The following is a 12,845-nucleotide window of genomic DNA, read 5'->3' on the forward strand; positions in this document are numbered from 1 at the left end:
CATGAAACTTGGTCAGAATGTTTATCTTGATGATTCCTAGGCCAAGTTTGAAACTGGGTCATATGGGTCAAACACTAAGTCACCTAGTCAACTCGAAGGAAAACCTTGTTAACATTTTTGAGGTCACATATATGACCCTGTCTTCATGAAACTTTGTCAGAATGTTTATTTTGATGATTCCTAGGCCAAGTACGAAACTGGGTCATGTGGAGTCAAAAACTAGGTCACTCGGTCAGATCAAGAGAAAAGCCTGTTAACACTCTTTGGGCAATATTTATGACCCTATCTTCATGAAACATTGTAAGAATGTTTTTCTTGATGATTCCCGTGCAAGGTCCAAACCCTGACACCTTGACAACATCATTACAAGAGGGATAGACAGGCACGTTGTGCAAGTGACAGGACAATGTGTGGTGCGGAATGCCGGGCTGATTCTCGTCTAGTCATCACGAAACTTAACCATGGATTAAAACTAAAGCGCAAACCACAAGGAACGGCACCGCTCAAGAGACTGAACACTGCTAAGGTGAAGGTAGAGAATACAGCAGAAGACCTAGCCGTCAATGCCGTGAGCAGACTGGGCAGCTCTACGGTACCTAGCCTTACTTATCTGGCTTATCGTGATGACTTATTTTATGATCTGATACTGTATCGTTGTCATCCCTCTTGTTGTGACGGGACAGCGACAGTCAAATATTATCACGCTGTCCCCAAACGTCCTATTATTCGGACTGTACGCTATGTCCTATTAACACCTAGGTCTTGGGGCAAGAAAATAGGACTGGTTTGATAAGAATGACAAGGCAATTATTGTGCTTCTGGAATTGAAGCTATCTTGTCTTTCAAACCAAACCATATTCTTCTCCAAGAGAGCAGCTTTTGTTGACTGCCGTAGGAAGGAAAGGACCAATTTCGTACCGTGTACAGCAATAGACTCAGCGATAAAGCTGATGATATTTCAATCATATGCTGACGGGCATTATAGCAAGTGTTTTTACGTCTTCCTCGAGGCAATTTATAGTCCTCCATCAGTCGGTACAGGCCCACATTTGTCATGAGACAAAACAACTTTCTTAACTGACAGAAATCCGATCTAAAAGAGATCTATGTGCATAACACTTTGATAGCCTTATCAGCCGTCCTTCATCAACGAAAGAGCACCTAAAAACGCATTCTTCGGGTACCAATCAACAGAGCCCGACTATCCCCCAACCACAATTGAGGAGTGCAAGGCCATCAAACAGCTCTCGTATGGTAAATTCCCTGGAGCTGATGCCATTCAAGTTGAGATCTCGTACTCACTGAGAGGCTCACTGCACTGTTTTATTCATGCTTGAACAAGGGTACGCTCCTCAATTTCATGAGGGAATGATTGCCCGTGTACTACATGTATATAACGTAGAGGCATCGAAAGACTTTCCAGTTAGTAATTGCGTCATGCAGGCCTGTAGTCTTGCTTCAATACTGTTCTCATTGATGTTCTCAGCAATGCTTCTGGATGCCTTCACACGGAAAGATTCTGGCTTAGAAATCCGTTATCGGACTGATTGCAAGATATTCAATCCGAGACGCCTGAAGGCTGTCACCAAAGTCAGCCACACTATCATTCGAGACGTGAACATTATTTACAGATGACTGTGCCCTCAGTGCTAACTCTGAGGGTTAGATGCAGCAGAACATGGACAAGTTCTATAAGGCTGGTAACAATTTTGGTCTCACCATTAGTACTAAGAAAACAGAGATCATGCACCAGCATCTCCCAATAAAACCTATACAGAGCACAACATCCAACTCACGGAAACCTAGCTGAATAGCACCATATCCAGAGGAGTTCACATAGCTGGTGAGACCAACTGCAGAATAAAACAGCAAGCTCAACTTTTGGTAAATTCCGTCCCAAGGTACGGGAGCGTAGAGCTGTTGATCTCCATACAGTACTGTATGCCTGTGAATTATAGACAGTCTTTAGTTGATATGCGCGCAAACTGAACCATTTCAATATATGCTTGCACGAACTTCTCCACATAAGATGGCAGGACAAAGTCCCAGATACAGAGGTATTTGTAAAAACTACTCTTCCAACTATCAACACCATTCTACAGAAATACCAAAAATGTGTTTGGATGTTCACGTCTACTCTACTGAGAGCTGCAAAAGGAAAACAAGTTGGTGGCCAATGGAAGCGAATTAGATACAACCTGAAAGTGTCACTTAAAAGGCTTGACATAGATTAAAACACCTGGGAAAAGCGTGTTCGTATCAGCAGGGATGCCAAACTTTCCGAAGAACGGCTTACGAAGGCAGCGAAAGAAAAGTGTTTGCCCCGCAACACTCGTTCAGGCAGCACCGTACCACCACATTTGACTATGTGAACGAATCATGTGTGCCCCACTTGTGGTCGTTACTTCAGTAGTCTGACTAAACTCATTAGCCATCTCCGGACCCACAAAAGCGTATAAATAGCTTAAAAATCTCTTGATCACCATCGAACATCGATGGACGCAAAACAACATTTTGAAAGATGATGATGATAAAGTGATTTTTATTGTGGAAAAATTCTCTTTTTATGGACATTTGAAGGGTGTTGATGTATCATATCTACACACACATATACTTATAGGTAGTAAAGATACTGATGAATATCACACGGTTAGGAAGGCTACAGTAATGCTATTTCTAGTCCTTAGGGATAGCCAAGTCGATATATTTTATATTAGAGCGCTACCTATTAAGCCAGTGCTAGTGGAAGTTAAGGTGTTGCAGATTTCATTATCTCTCAAAAATACCCACCCAAAACGAATCTGATATTATTTTGCTTGTTTGAGTTGTCTTTTTGCACAAAATGAATACTATAGATATATTGTATACAGTGTGTTTTGAAGTATCATTTATTGTAATTGAGTTTATTAATTCTTGGTCACACGTTTTACTGTTGGTAACATTGTAGCGAAAGAACAGTTAAAGTAGAGCACCTTTCTATTGCATGTCCAAAATTAAACGTAGCAAACATAACTATGATTGTTATCACTGTGACTTTTTAGCTCGATTATTAGAAGAATAAGTAGAGCTATCCTACACACCACGGCGTCTGCGTCAGCGTCGATGTCGGCGTCAGCGTCAGCGTCACGCCTTGGTTATGATATATTTGTACCAGTCCACATTTTGACAAAACCTTCTGAGATAAAGCTTTGCAATTTATATTTTGGCTGAATTATTTTAGGACTTGGAAATTGGTACAGTTTTTGTACAAGTCCATGTTTTGTCAAAACTATTTGACATGTTGCTTTGAAATTTTGAACACTTGTTTATCGTAATAAACTCCATATGTAGGCAAGCATGCGTAACTCTATCAACTATTGTTGTACTATTCTGGGAAAAGATACAAAATGTTATTAAATAAAGTGCAAGTAATACAAAAAAGAGCGGCCAAAATTATACTTAACAAACCGATAAGGCCCCCTACATCAGAACATTTTAATGATCTCAAATGGCTTTAATTTAGCAACAGGGTGAAATATCACACAGCAGTGATGGTTAACAAATGTATGCATAACATGGTACCTATCTACATGACTGAAATATTGAGTGTCTCAAATAATATATTACATAATCTACGACCAACAGCCCACAAAGATCTTGTTTTGCGTGTAACACCTCGTACAAATTACCTTATACCCAGTGACACATACGGCGCGGATAGCTACGTCTAACAACGTAGTAATCCGTATCGATCCGTACCTGAGCCGTACGGATTGATACGGATTACTACTTTACGCGCTGTATTCGCTATGGTGTCGGCCCAGTACAATTTCTCCTTCTTTGCTGTATAGTAAAACAAGCACTTTTGGACATGGACTGTGAATTTCACAACAAAATTGCAGCATTGACAGCTCTGTATTTCTGAAGAGTAATACTATCCCAGTCAATATATCACAGAAAAACACCACCATCAACAATGAACTTGTTTGCTACACATCAAAGTATCTAGTCCATGTTTAAATTTCCCACTGACACCTGTCATGGCCGCCAGTCTAGTGTAGTTTTTTAATCCTTCCGCACAGAAATGTAGTCCTGAAAAACAAAAAATGTACACAGTATCAATAAATACATTTGGAATTTAACATGTCAAAAAGTAGGGATAGCGTTAAATTGGGAACTTCAAAATTTCCAAGAACTACTTCCTAGGATACAACGACCCGGAAGTACTTCAATGCCGGGGTGACACCCTATGAGAGATCAGTGTAACAGACTAGTTTCTATCCGTGGCTAGGCCGTATGTGACAGGGGTATTAAAGATTCGTTCTCGTACTTCAGCATTATATTTGGAATAAAATACCAACTGAAATTAAGGAATCGAGTACTTTACAAACATTCAAAAATAATTTCAAACGACATTTGCTCATGTTACAGTCCAGTACTTAAAATAATTATATTTAATATTCCAGTTTTTACATATAATGAGGTCAGTTATTTTATTATTATTATTATTATTATTTTTTGCTGTTGTTTGTTTATTATCTTTAATAATCTTATATGGACTAGATACTTTGATGTGTAGCAAAAAAGTTCATTGTTGATGGTGGTGTTTTTCTGTGATATATTGACTGGGATAGTATTACTCTTCAGAAATACAGTGTCTGTCGGATGGATGATTGGAAGGCTTTTACTCGTACAATATATTTTATACATTGATCATAGATATATTTTTAAATATGAGTGTGAAATTTATCGTACATGTTTGTATACATGTATATTATTTTTGTTGTTGTTAACTGAAGGCCATACCAAAAATAAGTTTACGTTTCATGTTCATGTTATGTACACCTTGTATGTTACCTTCATTAAATAAAGATTTATTATTATTATTATTATTTGGGCTGAGTTATGGACCTTTCTGGACTGAAATCAATTAATTTTCATGCCAGTCCATATTTTGCCTAACCTGTTTGACATTTGGCTTTGAAACTTTGACCATTTGTTAACCGTCATAGTCTACATATGTAGGCAAGACTAGAGTTGTATAACTAAGACAAAGACTCTATGGTCCTTTTTGATATAGAAATTAGTTAAGTTTCGCCATTTTGAAATTTTGTCTAAACTGTTTTATATATGGCTTTGAAACTTTGAACACTTGCTTACCATCATGGTCACACATTGCCATAATAATAGCACAAGACATATCCAGTTCCCTAAATACAGGTACATTGTTTGTCGTGTCTTTTTTCCTTTTGTCTGAAAATCTCTGGTAATATTTTGACCCTATACTCTAATCAATTCTTCGAATAGTCGAGCGCGCTGTCAACAGACAGCTCTTGTTTAGGACAATAACTATTGTTCACATGTACACTCAACAAAATTCCTAATCGGTCAGTTTTTATTGTATTACTATTTTGTTAATAATGCAAGTATTTACACGAAATTTCACATACCGACACTTAATTAAGTACTGCAGCTAATTATTGATTTATTTTTGACCGACTCACCGCCAAAATAACAGCTTTAGGCGTTTTAGCCAATTTAGCATATTCTGCACGTGCATGGCATGTGCACCAATATCCACGTGTTAATGAACACTTTTGATGTTACTGACGAAAGTCCTTCTAGAAAAACACATATCATCGTTAAATTGACACAAGAGCAACGCGCCCGGGCTGTCGGAATTATACAACAAAATTAAAAAATCGGTCATTTCAATGAATTGTACTTTGGTTAAATTTCGAAAAAGAGCGCGGATGGTAGACAACCAACGAGTGAAGGTTCTTGTAAACGGAAATAAGGTTACAAATGGAAATAACCATCAAAGTAACAGTTACAAACAAATAACATCAAAATTCTATTGAAATTCTAAAAACAATAACACGTGCCGTAAATGTGTCCCAGCTAGCAGCATTCCGAAAGATCGATCCCATTGCTCTTGTGTCAATTTCACCATAATATGTGTTTTTCTAGTTGGACTTTCGTCAGTAATGCCAAAATTGTAAACAAAAACGTGCATGTTGGTGCACATGCACTGTACGTGCATAATATCCAATATTAGGCAAACCGCCTAATGCGGTTACTTTGGCCAGTCACAAAAAATAAGTTAATAATTAGCTGTAGTACCTATTCAAATGTCGGCATGTGAAATTTTGTGTAAATACCTGCATTATTGACAAAATAGTAATATAAATATAAACTGACCGATTAGGAATTTTGTTGAGTGTAGTCACCGCCGGAAATTCGTTGGATACAAATGTTTCGATTTCCATGACGATGTCATTTTTCCATTGGAGTCGGTATGCCTCATACTTTCGTTATCTCCATTAAAAACGGAAATCTAGTGTATTCTCTATTCAACCTCCGCACTTTTTTCATTCATCTGCACTGCACTCACATGTGATAATTGATTAGTCGGAGGAATTTTAAAGGTATATACTGTTTCGAAACAAAGTAATTGTAACTTATACATATGTATAGATATCAAATTATTATGAAGCTTCCTTAAATTCTGAAGCTGTCTGTCATTGAACATATAAAGGCATAGAATTAAATTGAAAAAATAAAACAACATATAGGAACGCCAGAGCTGTTTATGTTAGATGAAAACAAGGTACCGGTATCTTCTTTATTTAGCGTAGTAGCTTCTCAAGATCATGTTATATTTGGGTAAATACTATGTTATCATGATGACTTGCAATGTCGTCATGTCTAACGTATGTACTAATTGGTCACAGTAACGTATTATTTTGTTAAATGCTCATCCTATTACTTAATGCAACATGCTTTCAAGTCCTGTGCGTACTTGTTTAACGAAATACCCATTATATTGAATGAGATCCCTATTAGTTATTGATTATTATATATAACGTTTGTAATGACTTCGCCCTAAAACAAGCTGGGTAGATCTACATGTGCTTCCTGTTACTTTGATATATTATCTATTTTTACATTTGAATTTGACAGATAGCGCGATATTTCAACAATCTGCATCTTACAGAAAGTTTTAAAACTGTATGAAGCTTCTGAATTTATTCCTTCAATCTGTAAAGATAAAACAGTGGATTTTCAGAATCGCATTTCTAATTATTTTCAACTGAAAATGTAAAAGTTAGTGCGAATATAATAAATTAATAACATTCCTTGGTCAAAATGAAATAAATCTTCGTTAGTTGGTTATGCAACCTGGATCGCAAAATAGAATTTTAAAGATAACTTCCACTGACAATGTTATTTGCATTTAGCTCTAGATTAACACAAGTAAGTGTTCATGAGCAGATGGTAGAGTTTCAAACAAATCCTTTTCTTGATCCAAATCTGATTAAGCACCTTTAAATTATCCATGAAAAGCGAGCATGTAGTGAGCCGCAGCAAATGTCTGAATATTGATATTCATGAACCCGCTTTGTGTAAATCTATGACGTATCAAATTTACAGATATTAAGTACAGAATGTTCTACATGGTTGAATAGTATATGCTTGTTGGATTTACATTGGATATATTACATAGATATATACAAACTAGATCTATACGCAGTGTATCATACAACTATTTATACCCAGGAATGTAAAATCAATGGCAAAATACTGGCAAATGTGGCATTTTGAAAGCTCAGTAATTTGGTTTTATTGACAAACAATATCTTTAAAATTCATGATGATGAAAAAGTGAAAGTGATCTTAACTTTATGTTTATATAAGGATTTACAAAAACCGTAAATAAACCTGCAGTCACTGTTATTGACGAAATAAAAAGTTCCATCTATAAAAGCGATAGTTACTAGCTATGAATGATAAGAGGTTTTGACCAATGAAAAACATGGTGCTTTGTATGATAATAAAAAATGAAGTGAAATTAAAATAATATTTAAGTACATAACAATCATTGAAAAACTAATGTTATTGAAAGTATGGGACTAAATGAATAGGAAACTCAAGAACAACATTAACAGCACTTACTGTGAAGATTCTAATTAGTATTAAAAAGATCAGCCAGGATCGAGTATTCATAAGAAGTGCAGGCAAGCAATGGAGGGTAATGAATATCTAACATGGGATATTAACTATCAAAATGTGAATGGTGATACAGCATTTCATGTTGCCATCTCAACAGATGCTGACATAAACATACTAAAAGCATTACTGGAAAAAGATGCAGATGTAAATGTAACTAACAATAATGGAAAGACACCATTCGAATGTATCAATCATGGATCGTGGCAAACAGCAATAAATTTGTTAAAACTGGAGAAGGTATTCGATCTTCGAGACGACATTGGGGATACTTTTCTTCATGTTTTGATGGACAGAGTTGGGGATAGTGTTTGGGGTATACGAAGAACTATAGATGGTAAATGTGAATTTGGAAATTCAGACCAAGAACAAATGATTGAAAAGTTTTGGGACTACATTCTGGAAAATGTTGACGAGTTTGCAATAGATTTGAATGCACAAAATAAGTATGGTTGTACGACGCTTCACATTGCCGCTGATTATTGGCCATCCATGAAGAGTCTTGAAATGATGTTATCATATTTCAAACATGTGGATCCATTTATATGTGATGAGGATGGTGAAAACTTCCTTCACAAATACTTTCTAAAGCACAAAAGAATGTATGCACAACAGTTTCAAGGCAAAATGCTGAAGGGAGAGCTTAAGTATCTACCAAAAGAAGCACTTGTAAAACTCCTTAACAGTCAGAATATAAATAAGAATACACCATTACATATTCTTATAAAACTCGGTCACGGAAAATCTGTGTGTGACTATGAAGATATACTTGAAGCCGGTACAGATCCTAATATAAGTGACTGGAAAGGTGATACTGCTCTTCATTGTATTTTCAAAAAATACGTGAACCAATTAGAAGAGGATTCTGAAGAACCAGACGAAGAATCTAAATTACTCGATGACTTAACAGATAAAGTGATTCAATGTTTAGTCAAACATGGAGCAGATGTGAATGCTATCAACCAAAGAGGGGAATCCCCTATCTTCCTAGCGAATAACAAAGAACACATAAATACCTTAGTCAATCTAGGCGCAGACATTAACCAGCGGAATGAGCTTTTGCAAACACCATTACTTTATTTTGTTGGTAAAAAGAATGTTGAGTTGGGTACATTAGAGGATCTCCTTAGGAAAGGTGCCAATGTGTCTGCTGCAGACATTAATGGAAGTACTGTATTACATTACATTGCCTGGCATGGTTTTCATCGAGATTTTCTTCCTGCTTTAAATAAATACAAAATGAAAGATATACGAGATAAGCTAGGACAACTGCCATGTGATGTTGCCTATATGCAAGGGTATAAAGCAGTATTTGATGAACTTTGTCAATGTAGTAATGATTCTCATATGAATCAGGAACATTTAAATCTGACAAGCGATGTAATTAAGCTATCAACATTAGTAAAAACTCCTGAGGAATTCGAAGAAAAGTTTGATCGTATCAGAAATTTCAGAGGCGATAAAATGTCGAAGGTTTTAAGTCTTCCGGGTATTGGAGCTGTAAATTTCGAAGGAGAAATTGATGATATTAAGAATGTAACGAAAGACATTATAGAAAGCATTTGTGCAAAATTAACAGAGAAAAATGAATTCTGGAAATGTAGGATTATGCAGTCGGGAAGTGTAGGAGAAGATACAAAAGTGCAATCTCCAAATGAATTTGATTTTGTTATCATTGTAGAAAAACTTGGAGAAATATGTTTTGTAGATGAGCAGCAATCTCACCAAGATCAAGGATATGCATATCTCAAATTGAAACAGGAGTATGTCACTGAGGAGTACAAAAGGTTCTTTAACGATGATAATTATCTTGACACTGATGAAGTTCGACGTGAACTAGACGAAATCCTACAAGAACTTTACACAACTGAAAGTCCGTTTAAACATCCAAACATTTCATTTGTTGTGGGTAATAACAAAGCCATAATCAGTCCAACCTTTAATTTTACCTTCTACTGGAAAGGATGTTTATACAAAAACCTTCTGGTTGACATCGATCTAGTTCCAGCTTGTCAGATAAAAAACTGGTGGCCAGATAATTGCAATATTGATGATCTACAAGGCGATTCAACAACATTGCAAGAACAAGGAGCTATTCTGCTTTTACAATCTGAAATTAAGGATGATGTTGATGCACAATATATTAGTGTACCTCAGTGCAAACTGAGAGTATCAGCAATGAGTGCTGAAAAGGAACATATGCTTAATCTTCCACAAGTAGCAAGAGATGCTTATAAAGTTTGTAAGATACTATGTGACAGTAGAATTTGTCCTGATTTGCATGTCAAAGAAGACATCCCTATAAAGAAATTGCTTACAAGTTATATGCTCAAAAACACAATGTTTCACGTCATGAATGACATTAAAGTAAGCGAGCAAAGGAGGAAAAGTGAACCTACTGAGAAGAATGTATCAAACTTTGGCGAAAACACTGAACTTCAGACCATAGTGCGGAATATATTTGTAAAGTTATTGAAGTTCACAAGAGATGAAAATCTCCCGTCTTTTGTATTTCCTTGGCAAAATGTATTCACATTCAACTCTAAAGTCCTTCCACATCATAATCATTACTTCTGTGCATTTAGATATTGTTTTATCAAAGTTATGCTGTCGATGCTAGGTGAGCGACAGTATTTCTCAGATATTGATGAAGTTTCCTGTTCACGAGCCGTGCGAGATAGAAATGAATTTGAAGAAGCACGTGAGGATTCACATGAGGAGGAAAATGAATTTGAAGAAATGGATGACCAGACTGTTGAGTTTGAAGAGTTCAAGTACTACTCACTCTTATGAAAAAGTGTGACATACTATGAAGAGGTGCAAGGGAATTGAACAGTTTTATCTCCCACTGAACAAATGAAATTTATTGTGCTTAGCAAACAAATTTGTATTAGAAAATCCATTGAGGTTTAAGGCTGTTATTCATCAGAAATGAAGGGGTATTACATGAAGATGTAGACTGTGTTAGAAACCTGATACATATTTGGATAAATATGCGTCTAGGAACAGCTTTACGCAAATAATATTTAATAAAGAGTTTTACAATTACGCATTTAATCCTTTCTAAATAATTGACTTTCGGAGAAATTAAAAATTTTGAATACTAAGTACATGTAATGAAATTACTTGCCGGCATTTTCACATTGCAAAGCACTTATTTCATTGGAACAATCCTCATTATTGGAGACATACATAAAATAATTCATCACAATTTTAGCAACAAGAGAATCGGTATCTCCTTCAGCAGAATCTCCGTTAGCATGGGCTCCTTCTTTATCAACCTCAGCTTGCAAAAACGACCCATTATGTTTGATATTGACATTAAACTTTGACATAATAGCCGGTCAATACGGCTTTTCAGTTGATTTCTTGCAAGAGTCACTTTATTTGAGTAGCTTTTATGCCTTAAAGATATATATGTAAGTATATAAGTATATTTTGTCCTCTGTATAGACATTGTGTAATAAAGATAAAAATTTTGTTTAAAGAAAAAGTCTTTCCAACAAAAATCGTTATTTTTACAAAAAATGTCAAAGTAATTACTGAATGCCACCGCATTAGAATTATAATGCAATTTATACATTTTGAATAGCCATGTTCCAAGAACGCAGTCTCTCCAAAATGAAACATTCGGAATTGTATGTAAGTGTTACTTAACAACACATAGACAAAGTAAAACCAACTCCAACAAAGACGAAACAAATAACAACATATTAATACAGCGGGGATAAAGCTTTTCAAAAGATCAGGGGTGAAATCTTCACCTGAGTGTTTGAACCGGTTAATCATAAGTCTTGTTTTCACTCTCCGCTTTGTTCCATTGAGAAACATTGAAAAAAAAGAAAGTTATCCCCATGAATCTGTAATATACCAGATGCAGCACCTAAGTGGGCTATTACTGAGTCTTTCACTTGCTCCGTCAGACACCGCGTAGCGTCTGACTGACTGTAAAGCAATGTAGTGGGTTTAAAAGCACTGTAATATTTCCGAATGTTCTGAAATAATTTGTCCAGAGGGCTTCCTCCACCATGAAAAGCTAGGAAATATTCGCCACTACAATATTGCAATTCGACGATTTAACAAATTATTTCCGCCGATGGCCCACCATTCCATTAAAAAAAGAATTACTTTTGATGCAGAAGCTAACACGGCTGAAAGTACTATCTCTCGTCGATCGAATCTTTTTTTCCCCACTAAAAAGATACCTACTAAGTATCATCATTAGCCCCGGAATCAGCTTAAACTGTTCATCTTTATTTATCTCTAGGTTGTTAAAGAGAGTTTATATTCATTGTTTATATTGGTTCAGGAGTATTAGGCTGCATTACAGCAGTAATGTAGTTTAGCTTCAGAATACATCTTCCTTCAAGCAAATGCACATATGATTGCCGCGGATTTTACAATAGTGCATGCACACATAGTCTACAACAGAACTGTCATAAAAATAATTACATGCGAATCATGTAACTTTTGCTATTATGTAATGATTAAACACGTTTCTCACACATGAATATGCTGTTTTCGTACGATTGCCTTTCTCAAGTTGCACTAGCAAAAACTAAACAATTTGCTTTTTGTAACACTATGAATAAGCATACAAGAAGTTTCTACTGTCCAGATTTTTACACCAGAAATGAAGCAATGTCGTCCAGACACAGATTGAATTACATTACTTGTCCGACGGTAAATGATCAAAATTATTTCAAATCAGATTTAATTTCCAAACCAGGGGATTTTAATAACATGAACTAATAAGCTCAGTACTTAAACTGAGTCGTCACTCCTTGTCCCAAACTTTAACTGGTAGTAAAACGTTGAATTATGTCCAGAAATTAAATATGTAATAAATGTAATTA

The 12,845-nt window shown here is 35.8% G+C and overlaps 1 protein-coding gene across 1 annotated transcript; it reads left to right on the top strand.

Moving 5' to 3' along the window:
- The first annotated feature begins 7,353 nt into the window (after positions 1-7,353).
- On the top strand, positions 7,354-11,482 carry LOC123549301 (uncharacterized). Its single transcript, XM_045337273.2, has one exon. The coding sequence runs from the start codon at positions 8,005-8,007 to the stop codon at positions 10,780-10,782; it is 2,778 nt and encodes a 925-aa protein (XP_045193208.2). The 5' UTR covers positions 7,354-8,004; the 3' UTR covers positions 10,783-11,482.
- The last annotated feature ends 1,363 nt before the right edge of the window (positions 11,483-12,845 follow it).

The sequence above is a fragment of the Mercenaria mercenaria genome, chromosome 6, assembly GCF_021730395.1.
Source record: "Mercenaria mercenaria strain notata chromosome 6, MADL_Memer_1, whole genome shotgun sequence".
In the NCBI taxonomy this organism is placed as follows: domain Eukaryota; kingdom Metazoa; phylum Mollusca; class Bivalvia; order Venerida; family Veneridae; genus Mercenaria; species Mercenaria mercenaria.

Excerpts from the sequence above, each read along its gene's own strand:
- LOC123549301 (XM_045337273.2), top strand. The coding sequence starts at position 8,005 with ATGGAGGGTAATGAATATCTAACATGGGATATTAACTATCAAAATGTG.